The sequence below is a fragment of the Lepidochelys olivacea genome (assembly GCF_965140295.1).
Source record: "Lepidochelys olivacea isolate rLepOli2 genome assembly, chromosome: 6".
NCBI lineage: Eukaryota > Metazoa > Chordata > Testudines > Cheloniidae > Lepidochelys > Lepidochelys olivacea.
In genome coordinates this window covers 26187143-26207040 of record NC_140416.1, presented here as the reverse complement: position 1 = coordinate 26207040, position 19898 = coordinate 26187143, and the positions used below count along the sequence as shown (strand labels likewise).

Sequence of the window (19898 nt, the reverse complement as noted above, 5' to 3'; positions counted from 1 at the left end):
GAGAGGCAATGAAATAGTGATTCTACTGAGTATAGGGACAGGCTTCAGAGGGGAGCTCCACATTCTTTGTGCGGTGAAGCACTGATCCGTGGCAACTTGGGCTGCAGCAGTGCAGGCGATTGGGTGGGGGAGAATTTAAGTGCAAGTCCAGGGCAGGGTTAAGGGATGACCAGTGGCTATGCAAACTATGGGTTCTACTGATCAAACCCCTGCATATATCATGTTGCATGGCTGCTAGTACTTTTCAGAGGCTATAGTAACAGCTGAGATGTGTTTGCACAGATACTCTGTGACAATGGTGCTGGAACATTTTTAATAGTGAGGGTGCTGAAAGCCAACCCCTTTACCCCTGTTCCACCCCACCCCACTGAACTGAGGCCAACAGCTAGGACCCTGGGCGTGTGTGGCTGGCAGCCGGGACCCCGGGGGTGCTGCAGCACCCCCGCACCCATAGTTCTCGCACCTATGCTCTGTGACTTGGTTCTGAGTTAGAGTGAAGGAGTCCTTCTCCCTATGCCCCCCTCCAACTAGGTTCATTTTTGGGGCTTTCTATGGGATGAGCATTTGGCTCTATTATGTACAATAGCATTTCAGTGGACAGAATGGTAGTTGACTTAGTTTTAATTTATAAGATGGGAAAGGAGAAAAATGATCAAATCTCAAGCTGCTTACTGTAAAGAGAAAAAAACAACCCTGTTTAAGAGAATAAATCTAAGACAAATTGTGTCCTTACTGCTTCTCTTTTCATCACTTTCACATCCTGCCCTTGACATTCTAGATTGTTACAAAATCTTTGCCAGGTAGTATTTGGTCAATGTCATAGGCTTCGCTTTGCAATTCTAAATGCAGACGGATGAAGAAATACCAGAGATACTTACTAATGTGCTTCTTTGGGCCTGTGAGAGTTTTGTTGCCACAAAGTACTGGACAGGTGCAAGCACTATAATCACTACTGCTCCAATTAAGGCACTGATTCCAAGCAAGTAGTTGAGCAGAAGCACGCCTACAATAATCTGATGTAAGAAAGGACGGAGAGACAAGGAATTACCTCAATGTATACGCCCAACAAAGAATAAGCAGACAGTGAAGGCCATAAGTGCCCCTGGATTGTGTGCTGAAAAACAGCAATTCACTATGACAAAGCCTGCCTCAGGGTTTCATGTACAACCCTGGGAGTTCTGCTTGATATGCTGCATTGCTAACCTACCACATAAAGTGTTTAAAATCATCAAAGCTATGCAATCTCCAAGGAAGGCATGTGGTCTGAACAAAGATGGGCGGAGTAGAGGTCAAGCCAAAGTACAAAAACCCCCAAAAACGAAAACCCAAACCAAACCCAGCATTATGGTCAATTTACTCTGCTCAGAGTCCCATTAACTTACTACTGGTAGAAAAAGCACAGCTTGGTGTGGAAAAATATGGATGTTCCAGTGTGACTCTAAATAAACATACAAGGATCTTCTTCAATTGGTGGGCTGTGTGTTTTTAATCTCCGATTGCAAGAAGTTTAGAAAAGCTTGCTGTACATTTCTGTACTGCCTGGATTCCCTGCTACTGATAGTACCATATACCGAATATTGCAGTGCTCTGTACTGCAAGAAAGCACCATAGGTGCTACAATAAACAATAAAAATAGTTGAAAATCTTTTCATTTGGTATTTCTTGCCATGCTGTTGACAGTTTCTACAGCCCTTCCCTGCCACCCCCACCCCCGCCATGGTAATTGGATGGCATGATGTGTCCTTTATTGCACGTGCACAGTTTTGTCACAATTTTTGGCAGATTTAAGGTCTCCCCCCCCTTTTTTTAAAATTAACGGGAAACCTACAGCTCCAAGTTTGATCTCAATCTTTCAGTCCATGATGCATCAAAAAAGTCTAATTTAATTCATTGGGTTTTATACACACAGAGTGGCAGTTTCCCACAATAGAGAATAGTATTAAAGAATGTTAAAAATACAGTTGATATTTTAGTCATTTTGAATTTAAAGCAGAGAGCAGGATATTATATTGTGCAGCGATGGCCCTGCTGCAGACAAAGGCCACACTGTACATTATAATGTACAAAGAAATAAGGAACAAAATCATTGGAGAATTCATGCCACCGAGAATCTCCACCTCAGATAAATTCCGCTGTAAACTTGTAAGAAGTTTCATGATCCTACATGTCAGACACACAGTCCTTTAGCGAATGGAAACAGCTGAAGGACAAAACGTTCATTGCCAGTCTATGCTGTAGGTATTGAAGTATAAAACTGCAGTGTAGATTGGAGAGGAGAATTTTTCCCTTAGATCCTATAAACATCATTATAAATGTAACCCATCAGGCAAGACGTTCCCAGAAATGATGTACTAATGTACAAATGTGTGAACAATTTGGGCCACTGACATTCTATCCACCACAGATTGTATAAACTAAACTCTAACCTTCCACATAAAATGAGGGCATAGGACATAAGATAAGAAAATCAATTTAATGTGCCATTTCCCTTAAGTTTACTAAATTATATTTTTAATTATTTCCCTAATACTTTGCCTAATGTTTTCTCTGTATGGGTTCAGTCCTATAATGCTTACACATGTATAACTGCCACTGATGTCAGAGTTACATTCACATTAGGAGAGTAGGATGAAGACCAAGCACATAGCTTCCACTGATATTAATGGGAGTTATGTGTGCATATGGAGAGGAAAACAGACTCTTTATTTTGCCCATTATAATCTGAGCTTTTTCAGTGGGTTAATGCAAAGCTTCCTTTGACCCTTTGCAGCCTTTCCCCCTCCCCACACCTCTGAATAATCCTTTGGCACATCTCTGCAGATTATTTAAAATGTATTAAAAATTGACAATGCATACTTTTAAAAAAATTGCAGCGTTTACTTAGAAAAATACAGAGTCATGAAAGGTATAAGGGAGGAATAGTACACGCTGGACGGGAATCCTCTAGGAACAAAAAGTTAAATATTAATTGAAATACACTTTACAAACTGTTTGCAGTCATAAGGGTGTGATCCTACAAGTCTTCCATGAGCATGATTCATAGCAAGCTGAAGTCAATGGGATTCTTTCCACTGACTTCAGTAGGGTGTGTTTCACTGTAGAACTGCCACTGAAGACCTCAATGTCAGTTTCTTGCATGGAGTTGTTTGTAGGTAGAGGCCCTAAATCAGTAAGGGGCAGATCCTCCCACCCAAGAGAGAGTCTTGGAAGGCTGTGAACACGCCATAGAACTCTTTGTGAGGAGGAGCCTGGCAGCACAGCTCCAACGAAGGCCAGAAACCTCGTGTATTCTTGAAGCCAGTGCAAAGGCACAGGAACTCCAAGTAGACAGCCGTAACCTTTGTGGACTGCCAAGGTCCATACAGTTCTCAGGGGATCCACTGATTCTGGGGATGGAACAGAGAGAGGAGGGGGAAACCCATTTATTTTATCTGCCACAGAGACAAACTTTGTGCTCTGCAAACTCATGAGATTCACTGTCCTCACTGTGGGAGTGGCCAGCATCTGGGACAGCAGGACTATGATCCTGTACTTTACAGTTGATTAAAAGTGATCCTATCCTCACCTTCTGCCCCATACTGTGATACAAGACATAAATGTCTTCAATATACAAAGCATACATTGGACAAAAATACCTTTGCAATACAAGGGTGTGGATATTAGTAGCTGAAACGTCTAATTATTATTGCAATGAATTCTAATCCTCATCATATAAGACACCACATAATCATGATATGCAGGGTTGTTGTAGCTGTGTTGGTACCAAGGTATTAGAGGTACTATCAGTTGGTCCAATAAAAGATATTACCTCATCCACCTTGTCTCTCTAGAAGAGTAACTCGTCCTTGTTCTCAGCTCATTCAAATGTTATCTGGCAGCTAGCAAGTAGTTCTATCACAATTCCCAGAGGATCATGGTTTTAAAAAATCCTGTAATGAAACTTTACATAACTTCCTTTAAGCAAAACCTCAAAGCTCTTCTCTGCCCAGGACAGGGATATTTAGGACATTTTATCATGACCAAGAAACTCATTACTACGACTGATTCTGTTACAAATGAATAAAAACCTAGTGTTTTGAATATTTCACGAGGAGGGTACATATTTAGAGCCAGTGGGTAACTGCCTTTTGTATGGTTTTAAAAGTAAAGTATGTTTGTAAAAATATAAATTATCCTTCTCAATGACTCGGGGGTTTAAGGATGTGGGATTTTCCATAGAGAAAGACTGACATCTGTGGCAGAAAGGTAAAAGCCCTTACAGGGCCTAATACTGCTTCAAGGGAATCTTTCTATTGACTTCAATGGGCTTGAATCAGGCAGCTACTGAAAGCAGTAGCAAAACTCCCATTCACTTCAGTTGGAACAAAGATAGGCTCAAAGTCCATACACTTTTAGAAAAAAATATATAAATGCATAAATCTTCTAATCAAGGAAAAGTTATGAAGCTCATGAAAATGACTAAAATGTTGGTTAAGTTTCTCCAAAGTAAAAATTAATTTGCTTTAAATAATTGCTTGGTTTGTTTAATTTTTGATTAGAAGACTCTTTTGAGCATCCCTTAAAGTGCTCATGCTGTATTATTAGGAAAAGCAATGAATGGATGTAGGGCAAAGGCATCTTGGAGAGGAGTGTGACAAACCTGACGCAGAATTCATTGATTTCTATAGCACAGTGCATTCAGTATGCTACAACAACACAGGAATTATCCTGATTTGCTGCAGAACACTGTCAGATAATAATGCATTTTAATGTTGATATATTTTTTGCTAGGTTGACAGGAAAGTTATAACACTCACTGATATTGGACACAATATTTTCAAAAGCTAAAGGATTGTTGTATCCTTTACATACAATCAAAACAAAATTATTCTGATTCTCAGTCACATTGAGGACCCTTGACACCGACTTGGCAGTTTAAAAGGAGCCTTAAAGTAGGTGTAAATGTAACTTACACCCATATTACAGCCCTTTTGCACTGCCAGACTAGTGCAGGAGGGGGCCAGAGTGTAACTGAGAATCTAGCCTTATGTTTTCATCAAAGACACGGACTCTTCTATGTGTCTCAAAGCTCCTTCAGCAGTGCCTTTTTATCTGGGTACAATTCACTCTGTGTGTTTGTTGCAGGATAACTCTACAGCGAATGGACACAGTGCTCTAACATCCAGATTTCTTTTAAGAGCGAACAACCAGCCTTTCGCCATCTCTTCAATACAGTTACTTTCAGTTATAATTGTCCTCACAAGCTTTGCTGGAAATAATATTCATGCATGCACACACGGGCACACACACTCTCTCTCTCTCCCCGCCCCCCACCTGCTCCAATAATGATCAGGTTCTCATTTATTCCCACAATATCAGGGAAATTCAGGGTTTAAAAAAGTTTAAAAAACATATTTCTTTGTACAAACATTTTACTTATACTTGTTGAGAGTCACATGTTAGGCCTTTTATACCCTAGAAAGTTGCACTGTTTTAATGATACAGGTATAGTTAAAGTGGAACATACTGATATAATGGCATCCACACAAGGGGGTAACTATAACTATGCTATAGTTCTTCTTTATACTGGTGCAAGTGCATTCACAATGGCGCTTGTACTGGAATAACTGTATTAGTAAAATTTAAAAAATCAATCATACTGCCTAATGGACAGTTACTTTCAAGTGTAAACCAGACATTAGCGCATGAAGAGCCCAATGGAGCTGTCGTCATTTATACCAGATGAAGATCTGGCCCTAAACATGAAGGCAATTAAAAAAAATAGCTGCTACTTTGTAATTTGTTTACTACTTGTATTTTAGTCGGCTTTCTGCATAGCCAGCCTCCCTTCTGTGCCAATAGACATTATTCTCAATTCTCATGCATTAACTTGACATCTGAGGTCTGATGCAGCTTCTGTTGGAGTCAATGGGAGTTTTGCCACCGAGTCACCCAGAATTCCTCCTATTCTCGCTCATGTCATGGCTTAGAAGAGCTTCAATCAAGCACAATATTATTAGAATGATAACAGAAAGTGTAAGGTAATACATTAGATATTTCAAAAGTGTGAGCATTCTCCAGGCATTTCAAGAGGAAATGATTAATTGGATTGCAAAGGAAGAAATAAAGCTTCCTAATCCAGAAAACATCACTTCTTCCTCTCCACATGGTCTTCTAATAACATTCAGTTCAGTAACACATGAAGTAACTTTACTTGACCTTTCCTCACTCCCAGCACTGACTGTTAAATATAACTTCTGAACTGCAGTAGAGGGAAATGGGTTCAATGCATAACATTGCTTTGCTTGCTCAGATAATTGTTTGATTCAACCCTCCCATTTTTGATGAGCCAATTCATTTTTCTGTACAATAACATGACAATTTATTCCTGTAGTCCAGACACTGGCAACAATAATCATAAATGGGGCAGATGAGGAAGTGCTGAAAGACACTGTTGTGAAAAAGAACTAGGTATAGCTGGAAAACAACAATCCTATTATGTGAAAAGTTTTGAGGTTTCAACATTTGTTTTTGGTCCACAATTGGGATGAAACAGAGATCTTTCAATTCACCCACCCACGCACCCCCCCACACACACAGTTAGGGCCCTCACCTGGAACAGAGCAGGAGTACTTATGCTCAAATAAATTTGTTAGTCTCTAAGGTGCCACAAGCTTTCCTGAGCTACAGCTCACTTCATCACTCTTGTTACAGTCTGTATGGTAACACCCATTATTTCATGTTCTCTGTGTATATAAAATCTCCCCACTGTATTTTCCACTACATGCATCTGATGAAGTGAGCTGTAGCTCACGAAAGCTCATGCTCAAATAAATTTGTTAGTCTCTAAGGTGCCACAAGTACTCCTTTTCTTTTTGCGGATACAGACTAACACGGCTGTTACTCTGAAACCTGGAACAGAGCAGTCACCCATATCCCAGAACATATCCTAGGTCAGTGCTCTAACTTCCTGGCTACTAGCTATTCTGGCCAATGGCTATTCTAGACTCATTCACACACCAAAAATTCCATCCTGGACCTGAGAAACCTATTTAATGAATCTGCATTTTCTGATGAAAAAATGTTTAATCAGTAACTTCCTAAATAGCTCTAGAAATAACATTTTCTTTACAACATCTACCCTATTAATAAGTCCCTCTGTTCTTTTGACTGACAAACTTAGCTATAGCTACTTCAGTCTGATTTGAGAGTTGTGCAAGTGACAAACCAAGCGAGGGAAAAAGATTTGATGAGGGAATCCATTGTATTGCCCATGCAATGCCAAGCACTCTTGTGTTGGGGTCTTTACCATGCCCTTAATCTGCACATGAAACTCCTATTTATGGCAATCATTCTAAAGTGAAACATACATTTTAGTGATGCAATAATTAATGCTCTATTTGTGGAGAAAATGTAAGACAATTTTTGCACTTTTCTTTTTAAAACGCATTTTATAAATAATAAAAAGTAGTAAATGATTTATTTGCATTAAATTTTACACACATTTAGATCTTGGTATGAATTTAGGAACGGGCTTTGCTTGAGCTCTGCAGACATTATATTGTTTGACTGTTTCATTTTTGCCCTTGCAGTTTTCAAAATATTGGAATTGCAAACTAGTACCTCCCAATTCCCTGAGAAATGAAAGTCTATAAAGGCAGGAGCATAAAATAGCTGCCTTTTATTGCAAATTAGAATTCCAGGGAAGCTGAATAATAATGCTTAGATCTCCAAGTGCTTTACAAAAGAGGGCATAAGAATCATTATTCTGATTTTAAAGATGCAGACACATAGGAATAGAGAAGTTAAAGTGGCTTGCCAAAGGTTACAGCAGCAGCACCAAAATCCAGATTTATTGACTTCAAGGCCAGTGCCTTATCCACTGGACTATTGTGGTATCATCTATACAAAATGTTTTTTTCTGATCCAGTAGCCTTATTCCCTCAATACCTAATGGATGATTACATCATCAATACCCATATGTTCACGCCAGCTGTATCCTCATGCATACCCTCATGGAAATTATACCTGCTTGGGGCAGGAGTAATCACCATGAAGCTCAGAGCAGCTGAGTTAGACTACATCCATTCTTCTGACTTTTAGACTATCCAGACCATCCCCTATGTAACTGCTCACAGAGTACCTTTGCAGTATGAACAGAAATATCACTGATGTACTCGAAACTGAATTGTCTACTTTAAAAAGCAGCATATTAATTTAGAGTCTGTTGTCTCTTTCACTGTTGAGAATTTATATTTGTCAGGGGGGAATTCTTGGCAAAAACAAAAAAAGCAGCCCAACAAATACAATCGGAGTTGCTGTATTTATGTCAGATGAAATAATTTCCATACAGAGAGACACTGTAGTACCATCAACCTCCTCTCGAAATTCCCAGTAGGAGTTTGGGAGATTTCTATGGTTTTGTTAAATATGGACTTTTCCAAACTAAGTAATTTTCTCTCTCTCTCTCTGTTTTAGTGGGTTAGACACTTAGGAACTTTGTGCTTTCTTCGTCTTAAAGCCCTGATGCAAGCAAACCTGATTTCACTGGGCATTACACATGCATAAGAGCTTCAGAACTGGGCAATTAAGAGCCAACAACTGGTGGTGGCAGTACTGTACAAGTGGAAAAAGAAGAGTAAAGAACTGTGGATGGACATGTATATAGATCAGAGCAAGGAAACAGGAGAGGATAAAATAGCAAACCGATTTCATGTGGCAAGCAAAGCTGTGCAATTTCATGAGCATGAGCTGTGATTGGGATTTGCTGCTAGTTATAGTATCTGGATACATTAAAAAGGCACCTGTGTAAAACAACAGCCACAATCATTTGAAATTATTAGTACTACAATCCCACATATTACAGTGTGTATGCAGCTTTTGGCTAGGCTAAATACTGTAGCAAATTAGGCCAAATAGGTATCCAAAAGAACACAGCTGTCTGTGTAGAAACAACTATGTTTTCTTCCAGATTTTTATCTGGTCTGTCTGGAATTCACAAGAAGAAAGAGTTGTAAAAATGTAATGGCCCTGAAGGATATTTCGAGGAGTAGGAATAGTGGGCGTATGTATTATCCTCTGGGGCAAGGCATCAAATAATATTTTGGGATATAAATGTAGTGGTCTGCGTCTAGTTCCTGTTAAACATTTATCCACAAAGAAAAGCCAGAACAAAATACTGTGCAGTTTGACAGGACCTTGGCACTCTATGACTGACAGAGATCCAGGGCTAAAATAGGAGAGGAATCAGGGTGGAATGAGCTGTACCAGGAGGGATTTGGTAGGAAGTATACACAGTGCCCATCTGTACAATACCCGTGGTGACCAGTGCTATTAGTTTCCCACTTTCATGCACACTAAAATTCAAGACGAATGTTTAAAATATGTTTTTGAAAACAGCTTAAGACAGGCTAATGAGCATAGATGTTTAAGAGAAAAAAAGCCAGCTCCTACTGTCCTTAGGCTTTCAGGGGAGTTTGGCATGCCCTGGAGGGCAGTTTTGTTGAATGACCAAAGAATGCAGGATTGAGCCTTAAGTGATTTCAATAAGCCCCTGCTTCCTTTACATCTTCCAGTGGGTCACCATTGAGATTCAGAAAACAAGTGATTGTAATGCTCTATGGTTAGCCCCTTTGTTGTTGTGTCACAATGCAGTGAACGTGATGGTGCATCAAAGTAATGCAACTGGTATAAGGGGCAGCACCTGATGGTATTTGTGGCAGAAAGCTAAGTTTGTTTGGCAACACTCCAAGAGTTAATTCCCAATACAAGTCTAACACACTGCCAACTTACATGCTATTTTCAACCACCACCTACACATTCTTGAGGAAATTTATGACATTCTAAGTGAAAACCCTCTTTTATCCTTGTTATAACATTTTTATTTCTATCTTCTTGTTCTCCCTGCTTCAATAAAATTCAGGAGCGAATGATCACTATAGGCGTAAGTACAGTAACAACATATGAACATTCCATGTTCTTACCTGCACAGGCATAGCCCAAAGGTTAGGGCAGAGGAAGAAGAACCACATCAGTTGGTTTGTATCTATGGCAACCAGGTTACAGATCTGTCCTGCAGTCATTTCCCCCATAGACATGTTGGAAGTGGACAGTTGCATAATCTTATTGTATATTTTTGTCTGGAAATTAGAACATTAAGTTTCATGTTCAGAGAAAAATCTGACAGTGCTGACTGTTTTACGTTACCATTAAAACAGATTGGTTTCTGCATTTTAGAGACACTCCCGCCACGTGAAGGGCTGATCTTAAAATATAACCAATTTGTTATTTAGAAGACAAATGCAGCAAAGGTGGCCAAAAAGCGTGAGTGAACATACTCAAAACAAGACCTCCAGTTACAAACAGAAAAATGCCCTAGTCCTGCAAACTTTAAATAACAAAAACTGTTACTTTTAGTGCGAGTTGTGCATGTGTGCAAGGAACTCTTTGTATGGGACTTAAAATTTCCGAACCTTCTGTCCTCCACTCCCATGGAAAACTCTGAGAGATCAGATTTATAACATTTTGCTGAATATTCCCCACTAGGGAGGTGAAGCCTCAAAGAGCCCGAGGACCTACTGGTAACTTTCATGGAAACCACCGATTCTGCAAGGAGAGCTGGTCCTGTCTGTGGTACTTTTGCTTCTCTAACTTTCTATGACGTTTGGTTCAGGCCTCACCCAGCCAGAGGATCTGCTTTGCTGTGCTGATCTTCACTGTGTTGGATCTGAGAATTTAACTCTAGATTTGCAATAAAAATTTCACAAGCTCACAGATGAATAAAATAGTTGGGCTAATGCTCCTTTCAATTAAAAACCATTGTTAAGAGAGGGGAGAATTAGGCTCCATGATTCAGAAAATAAGTAATATGCAATATTTGAGAAGCACTTTTTGCCAATTGATTTTCAGTTTAGGTACTAAAGCTATACAGCTTGGCTTCATGGCTGTTAATGAGATTTATTTGATGAAAGGCACCCAGATTCCAAGTATCCATTGCATTCAGTTGCCAGCCATAAATCACAAAGGATTAAGCCATGTAGGACAGGTGCAGATTTGTATGAGGGAGGAAAGGAAATGGAAGGTTGCCAGGAAATTGAGAAACTATAGCAAAGAGAACGTATCCAAAAACCTCAATAGGCTGGAAGACTGCCAGGCAAATTGATGATCTTCATTCTCCTGCCGCCAGGATGTTTGCTAAAAGCTCTCCATTGGAATGGCAACAGAATTTCTTCGCGAGCTGGACTTTTGTGTAACATACAGTACAGGGAACAAAAATCTTAGCTTGTGACAACTATCCTGGAAGGAGTGTTTGGCAAGCACACTCATTTCCAGCAACTCAGTAACCTTTTTAGGGAATTTTGTATCAGTTTCTGGCAACGATATTTTAAGTACCTTTCATAGTTATTGGTGGTTTTAAGGACAGCTAAAAGTAGTGGACAACGTGGGAAACCAGGCTAAGGAGGAGGAGAACAGGATGGTAAAAAACCAAACATTTGTGATTTCCTCACATTTTGGATCAAAATTCTGTTTTCACAGAAATTTTCTGATCAGCTCTAACCAGGGCAGTACTGGTTGGAATGGGTGGAATCCAGAGATCTGGCAGCTAAGAAGAATTTATAATGGATAATCAGAAGTGGATTAAATAATAAGGCAGCTAATGAGAGTCCTTGTAATAAATGGGTACTCTCAGTGGCTGTTAGTGTATTTGAATGGATAGGAGGTCTAATTAATGCTAACTACTATCGGGCTGACTTTTCACATCTCTTAGGGTATGTTTTGACCAGTGTATCTAGCAATATTAACTTATAACATTACAATTAATTATTCCATTTACTGTTAGAATTTTTCTAACTGCAGAACTCTGTATAGCAAATAAAGTCATTCTGATCCAGTGTTTACAGTTATATAATATTATGAGCCTGGTTCTGCCACCGTCACTCATGTTGAGTAGTAATGTATTTTTCAAGGTGTCCTATTGATTTCAATGGACACTATTTTTGGAATAAGACATTTCTCAGTGGAATGGTGGCAGAATTATGTGCACAATACATTTAAGGGACACTTTAAAGATTCATTGTTTACATAATCACAATTTTTAGAAGAGCTCTAGTATACTTGAAAATCTAGATCCCTCTAAGGTACATTCAACCTTACTATCTATAAATAACCAGTATTCCATTTAATAACAATCCATAAGTCCAATTATGGACTTCTTGAAAGAGCATAACTTTATTATGACTTGTGTAAATGATCCTTAGTCAACATGCTGAATGTATGCAAGGATGATATTTTAAAATTCGCTATCAAATAATATGTCTATTCCAGGACATAACATGGGGCTGAATATTCAGTGAGAATTTTTCTAGTAAATCTGTGGTTTTTTAAAATTTCTCTGCCGATTGTTTTAAGTCTCTGCTTCAGGTAAAATTTTGATGGGCTCTTTGAATTCTGCTCTTGTATCTTTTACAGCTTCTCTTTGGAATTAACTTCCCCAGTTAATCTAACAAACACTGAATTTCTTCACCTTTGAGGTATATTGCAAAGCCCATCTGTATACTAAGACTTTTTGCAAAAGGGTGAAGGTTTATTTCTTTTTCCATGGAGGGAAGATTTCTTTTAATATTATTGATATTTTAATTCATATAGATATTTGATTTTATTATACATGACCAGAGATTACAGTACACAGTTTAAAATATATAAACATTCCATCGATAGCCATATGAAATCGGTAAATAAGATGATTAAATGCAAATTGTAACAAAGGATCTTATTGTACAAGGCCCACATAACATCCTAATGGGTTCAATTTGGGTGATTATTTGTCTTTTATGGAAACCCACTTCTTTGATGACTCTCTCTGTTACGAGAGTCAGAAATTCTGGTCTTGGTTACCCTGCTGTAAATCCAGAATAACTCAGTGGCACCAATTAGGGGTATCGGGAGGGGAAAAGACCCCTTTCCCAAAGGTTTTTGCACTCAAACTTCCATAGGCCACAGAACTGAAGGTGGCGATGGCCCTATTACTTTAAAGCAGTAGTCCTGTACTAAATCAGCAAAAGGCTACTGCCAGAGGCACGGTCACAACATGAGTGAAATTTGGCCCAGCCCCTCCATCCAGACAGAAATGTGGCTGGGCCAATGGTGTTGCGATCAAGTGCACAGGGAGTCTGTTCCAATATGGCAGAGCACAGGGGAGTCCTCTAAGAATTTGACTCCTGGAGGCACTGGGTTATGTACTGTGTGGGTGAGAGAGAGAGAGGAGACTTCCTGTCCGAGGGAGACTCTGGGTCCCAGCAAGGGGGTCTGGGGGGAGGGCATGGAAAATGAGCAGGGACCAGAATGAGGTCCCTGCTGAGAGGGAGGGGAACCAGAATTCCTCCCCTCCCCCCAAATATATCGGAATTGGTGCCACTGCACTCTCATGATTCAGAGCATACAATCTCTAAATGAGAATGTTAGGAATAAAGTTCTCCTATGAGCATATTACTCCATAACCAGCAACTTCTGAGGCCTTGTACTTCCTCTGCATCCATTACTGCCCATTATTAGAGGCCGAATACTGGACTAGAAGGGCTGATGGTGTGATGGGGGATAGGAACATTTTTGTTTCATTTATCTCGGTGGGACAGCTCCCAATTTACTATGATATAATTAAGTAGAATTTAAACCTATGAGTCTATTACAGCGGTTGTATTTCTAGTATGTATGCATTTTCCCTATGTAGACATGTTACTTATCATCATCTTGGGTACCTGAATTGCTCCTCTCAAGTTAATTCCAGTTTCAATGGCGACATAGTATGATGCCTGGAGAATTGTCCTTTGCAATAGAAGGGCAAAAAATAGGAGGACAGCCAAAACATAAGCATTGGCCAGGAACTCTTGAGACGAAATAAAGAAAACACCAAGAATTTTAATCTGTAAGAAAAAGAAAGTTAAAAAACAGATTTAAATTGGAATTTTTTTCAGTCAAGCTTAATTTTGTACAACTCATGTTTGAAGAGTTCAATTTATTACTTTGGAAGTTGTTTCAAATCTGACCCGATACAGTCAGTCTGAAGACTCAAGAAGACAGTGGTGTAGTGCATCAGACTGTGAAGTCTATCTTTGGATTCAGAAGAATTAGTAGATTTTTGTTTAACTGCAAAATTATATTCAGCAGAATTTTTTTTATGGAATAACAGAAATCCATAGACACACCCAAACCCCTGTAGAATCCCTTAAAAAGCGGGGAGGAGGACTAACTCATGCAGAGCAGGGTTTTAAGAAGCCAGCACCTAAGCTGCCAGAGGTGCTGGCAAACAGGGCAGTTTTATAAGAAGGTTGAGAGAGAGAGAGAGCACGCACACTCTAATCTTAGGCCAATAACCCCTCCACCTCCCCGCCGCCCAAAACCCAACCAAGCAGACAAACAAGCCACTCTTCCCCCCCACCACCAATAAATCCCCCTCAAGAATAAAAATAATGCAGGCAGAAGTCCAGAAGCAGAGTGGGGGCTATACAGTTTATTGCACTGAATGCAGCATGTATGATTACTTGCCTTGTGGGCAGGTGGTGTATGTACACATATGGTGAAAGCAGCTCATGGCCCTCAGAGATGCAATACGGGTGCTTGAGGCCAAAGACGCTGAAATGGAGGAGCTAAGGGACACAGAAGTATATAGCTAAGACTTTCAGGAACACAATGGAAAGGTCCCACCCTCAGTCTGACAGCCTCTTTGCTGTCAAGGAGGATGAAAGTCTTGGGAAAGGACATCATCAAGCTGGAGTGGAGGGAAACAATCCCATAGTTGGGACCTTTCTTCCAGATGATGTCATGGTATCCTCTTCCACTGAGGATACCTCACCCAGGGAGGGAACCCGAGTTACTAGCAAGAGCCAGCTACAGTAATGAGGGATTTAATTATTAGCAATATAGATAGTTGGGTTTGTGAGGACTGGGAGAACAGCATGGTAAATTGCCTGCCAAATGCGAAGGCTGCATATTTCACAAGACAAGGGAAAGGTAGGCGAGCGGTCCTGGAGGCCAAATTTAGGCTATTAGATAACAGATTAAAGGCCAGGACCCCCATGGTAACATTTTCTGAAATGGTTCAGGATCCACACGAAGGGCAAGAAAGATGCAGAACTGCAGGATCTTACTGTGTGGATGAGATGATGGTGTAGGGAGAAAGGTTTTAGGTTTACTAGCAACTGGGGGACCTTTTAGTAAAGGAGAAGCCCATACATGAAGGATGGGCTCCACCTGAAACAAAATGGAATTAGACTGCTGGCATGCAAGATTAAAAAGGTGTGGAGGATTTTTTTAAACTAAGGCTATGTCTACACTACAGCCAGGATCGATGCTCTGAGATCGATCCATCAGCGGTCGATTTAGCGGGTCTAGTGAAGACCTGTGAAATCGACAGCAGATCACTCTCCAGCTGACCCCTGTACTTTACCCCGATGAGAAGAGTAAGGTAAGTCAACAGGAGAGTTTCTCCCATCGACCCCTGCAGTGTAGACCCCGTGGTAACTCGACCTCACATACGTTGACTCCAGCTATGTTATTCAGTTGCGTAGCATAGGTCGACTTACCACGGTAGTGTAGACATAGCCAAAAGGGTAAGGGCAAAGCCAACAGTTGTGGAGCGACACATGGTTCAGGTGGAGACATCCCTTACAGATTAATTTATTAAAAGTGGAAACTCTATATCCTAGTAAAGCGGATAAGAAAAGAATTGGTAAAGAACAGGTAGGAGCTAGTGAGGAACAGTCAAAAGTACAAAGTCCCATTTAAAGATAACACATGAAGGCAAGAAACTGAATTTTGACAAAATGTGCAAGTGCTTATATACAAATCTCAGGTTTCAGAGTAGCAGCCATGTTAGTCTGCATCTGTAAAAAGAAAAGGAGTACTTGTGGCACCTTAGAGACGAACAAATTTATTAGAGCATAAGCTTTCATGAGCTACAGCTCACTTCATCAGATGTATCCAATGAAGTGAGCTGTAGCTCACGAAATCTTATGCTCTAATAAATTCGTTCGTCTCTACGGTGCCACAAGTCCTCCTTTTCTTTATACAAATCTCAGAAGTTTAAATATTAAGATGAGTGAACTACAGTGCCTGGCATGAAATAAGGATACTGCTAGAATAGACATCACAGGAACTTGGTGAGATGAGAATAGTCAATGGGATGTGGTAATACCAGGGGACAAAATATATAGGAATCACAGAGTAGGTCATGCCAGTGGGGGAGTGCCAATATGTGTGAAGGAAATCACAGTCAGATAAAGTACAAATCTTAAATGAATTAAACAATACTACAGAATCTCTTTGGATAGAAATTCCATGCTTGAATAATAAGAGTATAGCAGTAGGAACGTACTACTGACTGCCTGACCAGAATGGTGACAGTGATTTTGAAATGCTCAGGGAGATTAGACAGGCTACAAAGACATAAAATGCAGTAATGGGGAATTTTAACTATTCTTCTGTTAACTGGGTATGTCAGCTCAGGAAGGGATGCAGAGATAAAATTTCTATACACATTAAATGACTGCTTCTTGGAGCAGTTTGTTGTGGAACCCAGAAGGGGAGAGATTTAGTCCTAAGTGGAGCACAAGTCTGGTGCAAGAGGTGAATGTAGCTGAACCACATGGTAACAGCGGCCGTAACATAATTAAATTTAACATCCTTGCAGGGGAAAAAGTTTTCAAAGAAACCCACCACAAGAGCATTTAACTTCAAACAAGGGAACTACACAAAAATGAAGAACCTAGTTAAACATAAATTAAAAGAAAAAGTCACAATGGTGAAATGCCTGCAGCCTGCATGGAGACCATTTAAAAACACCATAATACAGGCTCAAACTAAGTATATACCCCAAATAAAAATAATAAAGGTAAGAGGACAAAAAAAAAATTCTGCTGTGGCAAAACTACAGAGTAAAAGAGGTGGTTAGAAGCAAAAAGCCACCCTTTACAAATTGTAAGTCAAATCCTAGTGAGGAAAATAAAAAGGGGCCTAAACTCTGACAAGTCAAGTATAGTAAGGTGGACCAGGCAAGAATTGGAAGAGCAACTAGCTAATGACAAAAAAACGAACAGCAATTTTTTTTTTTAAGTAGTACACGAGAAGGATGAAGCCTTCCGAACAGTCAGTGGAGGCACAGGATGATCAAGGTGCTATGGGAGCACTCAAAGAAGGCCATTGCTGTGAAATAAAAATGAATTCTTTGCATCTGTCTTCATTGCAGTGGATATGAGAGTGATTCCCACACCCAAGCAATTCTTTTTAGATGATAAATCCGAGGACACTCACCAATTTATTGAGGAAGTCAACAAGCACGTGGACAAGGGTTACCAGTGGATATAGTATACTGGGACTTTCAGAAAGCCTTTGACAAAGTCCTTCGCCAAAGGCTCTTAAGTAAACTAAGCTGTCAGGGAATAAGAGGGAAGCTCCTCTTATGGATCAGTAACTGGTTAAAAGATAGGAAATAAAGGGTAAGAATGGTCAGTTATTTACACTGGAGAGAGGTAAATAATAGTGGAGTCCCTGAACAATCTGTACTGGACTGTGCTGTTCAACATATTCATAAATGATCTGGAAAAAGGGGTAAACAGTGAGGTGGCAAAATTTGCAGATGATACAAAATTACTCTAGTCAGTTTTGGATTTAACTACAAAGAGTAACAAAGAGACCTCTCTAAATTGGGTGCCTGGGCGACAAAATGGCAGATGAAATTCAATGTTAAAAGTGAAAAATTATGCATATTGGAAAAAAATAATCCCAACTACACATACACAATGATGGGATCTGAATTAGCTGTTACAACTCAAGAAAGATCTAGGAGTCATCATGGATACTTCCCTGAAAACATCCATAGCAGTCAAAAAAGCTAATAGAATGTTAAGAACGATTAGAAAAATGGATACATATTAAAATAGAAAATATAATTCCACTACATAAATCCATGGTATGCTCACACCTTGAATACTTCAGTTCTGGTCCCATGTTAGAGAAGATATTAGTATTGGAAAGGTTACTCTTCTCTGCACCAAAAATAAATAGGCTACAGAACAGCTTCCATATGAGGAAAGATTAAAGAGAGTGGGACTGTTCAATTTAGAAAAAAGATGACTAAGGGGGGATATGATAGAAGGCTATAAAATCATGAATGGTGTGGAGAAAGTGAATAAGGAAACATTATTTACCCCTTCACATGACAAAAACCAGGGGTCACCATATGAAATGAATACTCATCTGGTTTAAAACAAGCATAACAAAGTACTTCACACAACACACAGTCAATCCCTGCAGCTCATTGCCATGGGATGTTGTGAAAGCCAAAAGAATAAGTGGGCTCAAAAAAGAATTAGATAAGTCCATCAATGGCTGTTAGTAAAAATGTTCAGGGATGCAACCCCATGCTCCGGTGCTCCTAACCTCCAACTGCCTGAAGCTGGGACTGAACGATAGGAAATGGATCACTTGAAATTGCACTGTTCTGTTCATTCCTTCTGATGCACCAGTAACCAGCCTTTGTCAGAGAGACAGGATACTGGGCTAGATGGACCATTGTTCTGACACAGTATGGTTGTTCTTACATTCTTTAATGGGCAACATGACCCCCTTTCAGCAAGGTACTGAAACACATGATTAATTTAACTGACTTCAGTGGGACTATTCACAAGCTTAAAATTAGGCACATGCTCAGTTATCTTGCAGACTATGGGCCAATATCCAAAAATTCTGTGTAAGAGTTTCTAGTGCCCAGGATAATCAGTAGAAAGTCTTCTGAAATCTTCTCTTCTTCATGCAGTGGCAGTGCACACTTCCTCACATGGTTCCCTGCCAGCAGTCCCCAGCTTTCACCTAGCAGGACTCCTTCCCATGGTAAGAAGATAGTTCAGCATCTATCCACACACAGTTCTTGGCATCTCTGCTGAGACTGTCAATGAAGTGACCAATCAGTACCGAATGTGGATTGTGTTTTTGTACTGTGGACACCTGTACACTGGGAATTGGACTGAGGCCAAACTCCTCACTAAACATTAGCCAAACTGAACAGCTATCAGATGGCAAGGACTTTCACTCAGCACTGACCTAGGCTGGATTTGAATGAGTGAAGGTCTCTTAGCCCTCCCATCTCCTAGTGACATAACATCTTGTAAACGGTGTTTGCTGACTATAGAGTATTGAGATTCCCACTGAGGCTGAGCTCAGCTTGCCACAAGTAACAAAAAAGTCTGCCCCGAAGACCCTTACTCATTCAAGGATTCCTTACTCACACGAGTAGTTCCATTGAAGTCATAGCCTACGTATATAATAAGTCAGTGGACTATTCACAAGAGCATCGAATATTACATGAGAGTCCCAAGCTCCCAAAATAGGAGCATACACCATTTGTTTGTTTATTTTCTACCATCAAGACTAAATTGATAGATGCTGTTTTCCACAATAAAAACCAAGGACAGAAGAACAATTTCTGTTGCCACAGTAAAAGAAACATTAGGCCATTTGCCATCATTCAAGTGACGTAAGTATTACAAACCACAGACGTTTAATCTAGCAGAAATGCATTATTTCAATTGATTGCTATAGAGTCAGATCTCTGTGACAAAGTTAAGGTTACATTTAGGTACACATAAAATCATTGATATCAAGTACTTGCATCCAAATTTTCCAAACTGCTCATCTTCTAATTTTAGGCACCTAAGTTTTTGGGTGATCAAAAATTGAGTTACCCAAAGTTACAAACCACTTTGGAAAATGTTTGCCTTAGTTTACAAGGGGCTACATCCAATATCAGAGCCAATTCATTCAATTATTCACGTGCTAATATATACTACATATATCAGCCAGAAAATCATTGACTTCAGTGAGAAAGCAAAGCCAATTTACAATCTTTTGTTAGGATTGGAAAGGACAGT

General features: G+C 39.8%; 1 protein-coding gene across 4 annotated transcripts in view; it reads right to left on the bottom strand.

The window, feature by feature from the left end:
* Positions 1 to 19898, bottom strand: part of ABCC8 (ATP binding cassette subfamily C member 8) — a 135993-nt gene that overhangs the window by 90559 nt on the left and 25536 nt on the right. For all 4 annotated transcript variants that reach the window (XM_084631930.1, XM_084631933.1, XM_084631931.1 and 1 more), the window contains exons 7-9: positions 13734 to 13898; positions 9963 to 10118; positions 879 to 1013 (exon numbers count right to left, since the gene is read on the bottom strand). In XM_084631930.1, the coding sequence (XP_084488056.1) occupies positions 879 to 1013; positions 9963 to 10118; positions 13734 to 13898 (456 nt within the window). The remainder of the gene's footprint in view (positions 1 to 878; positions 1014 to 9962; positions 10119 to 13733; positions 13899 to 19898) is intronic.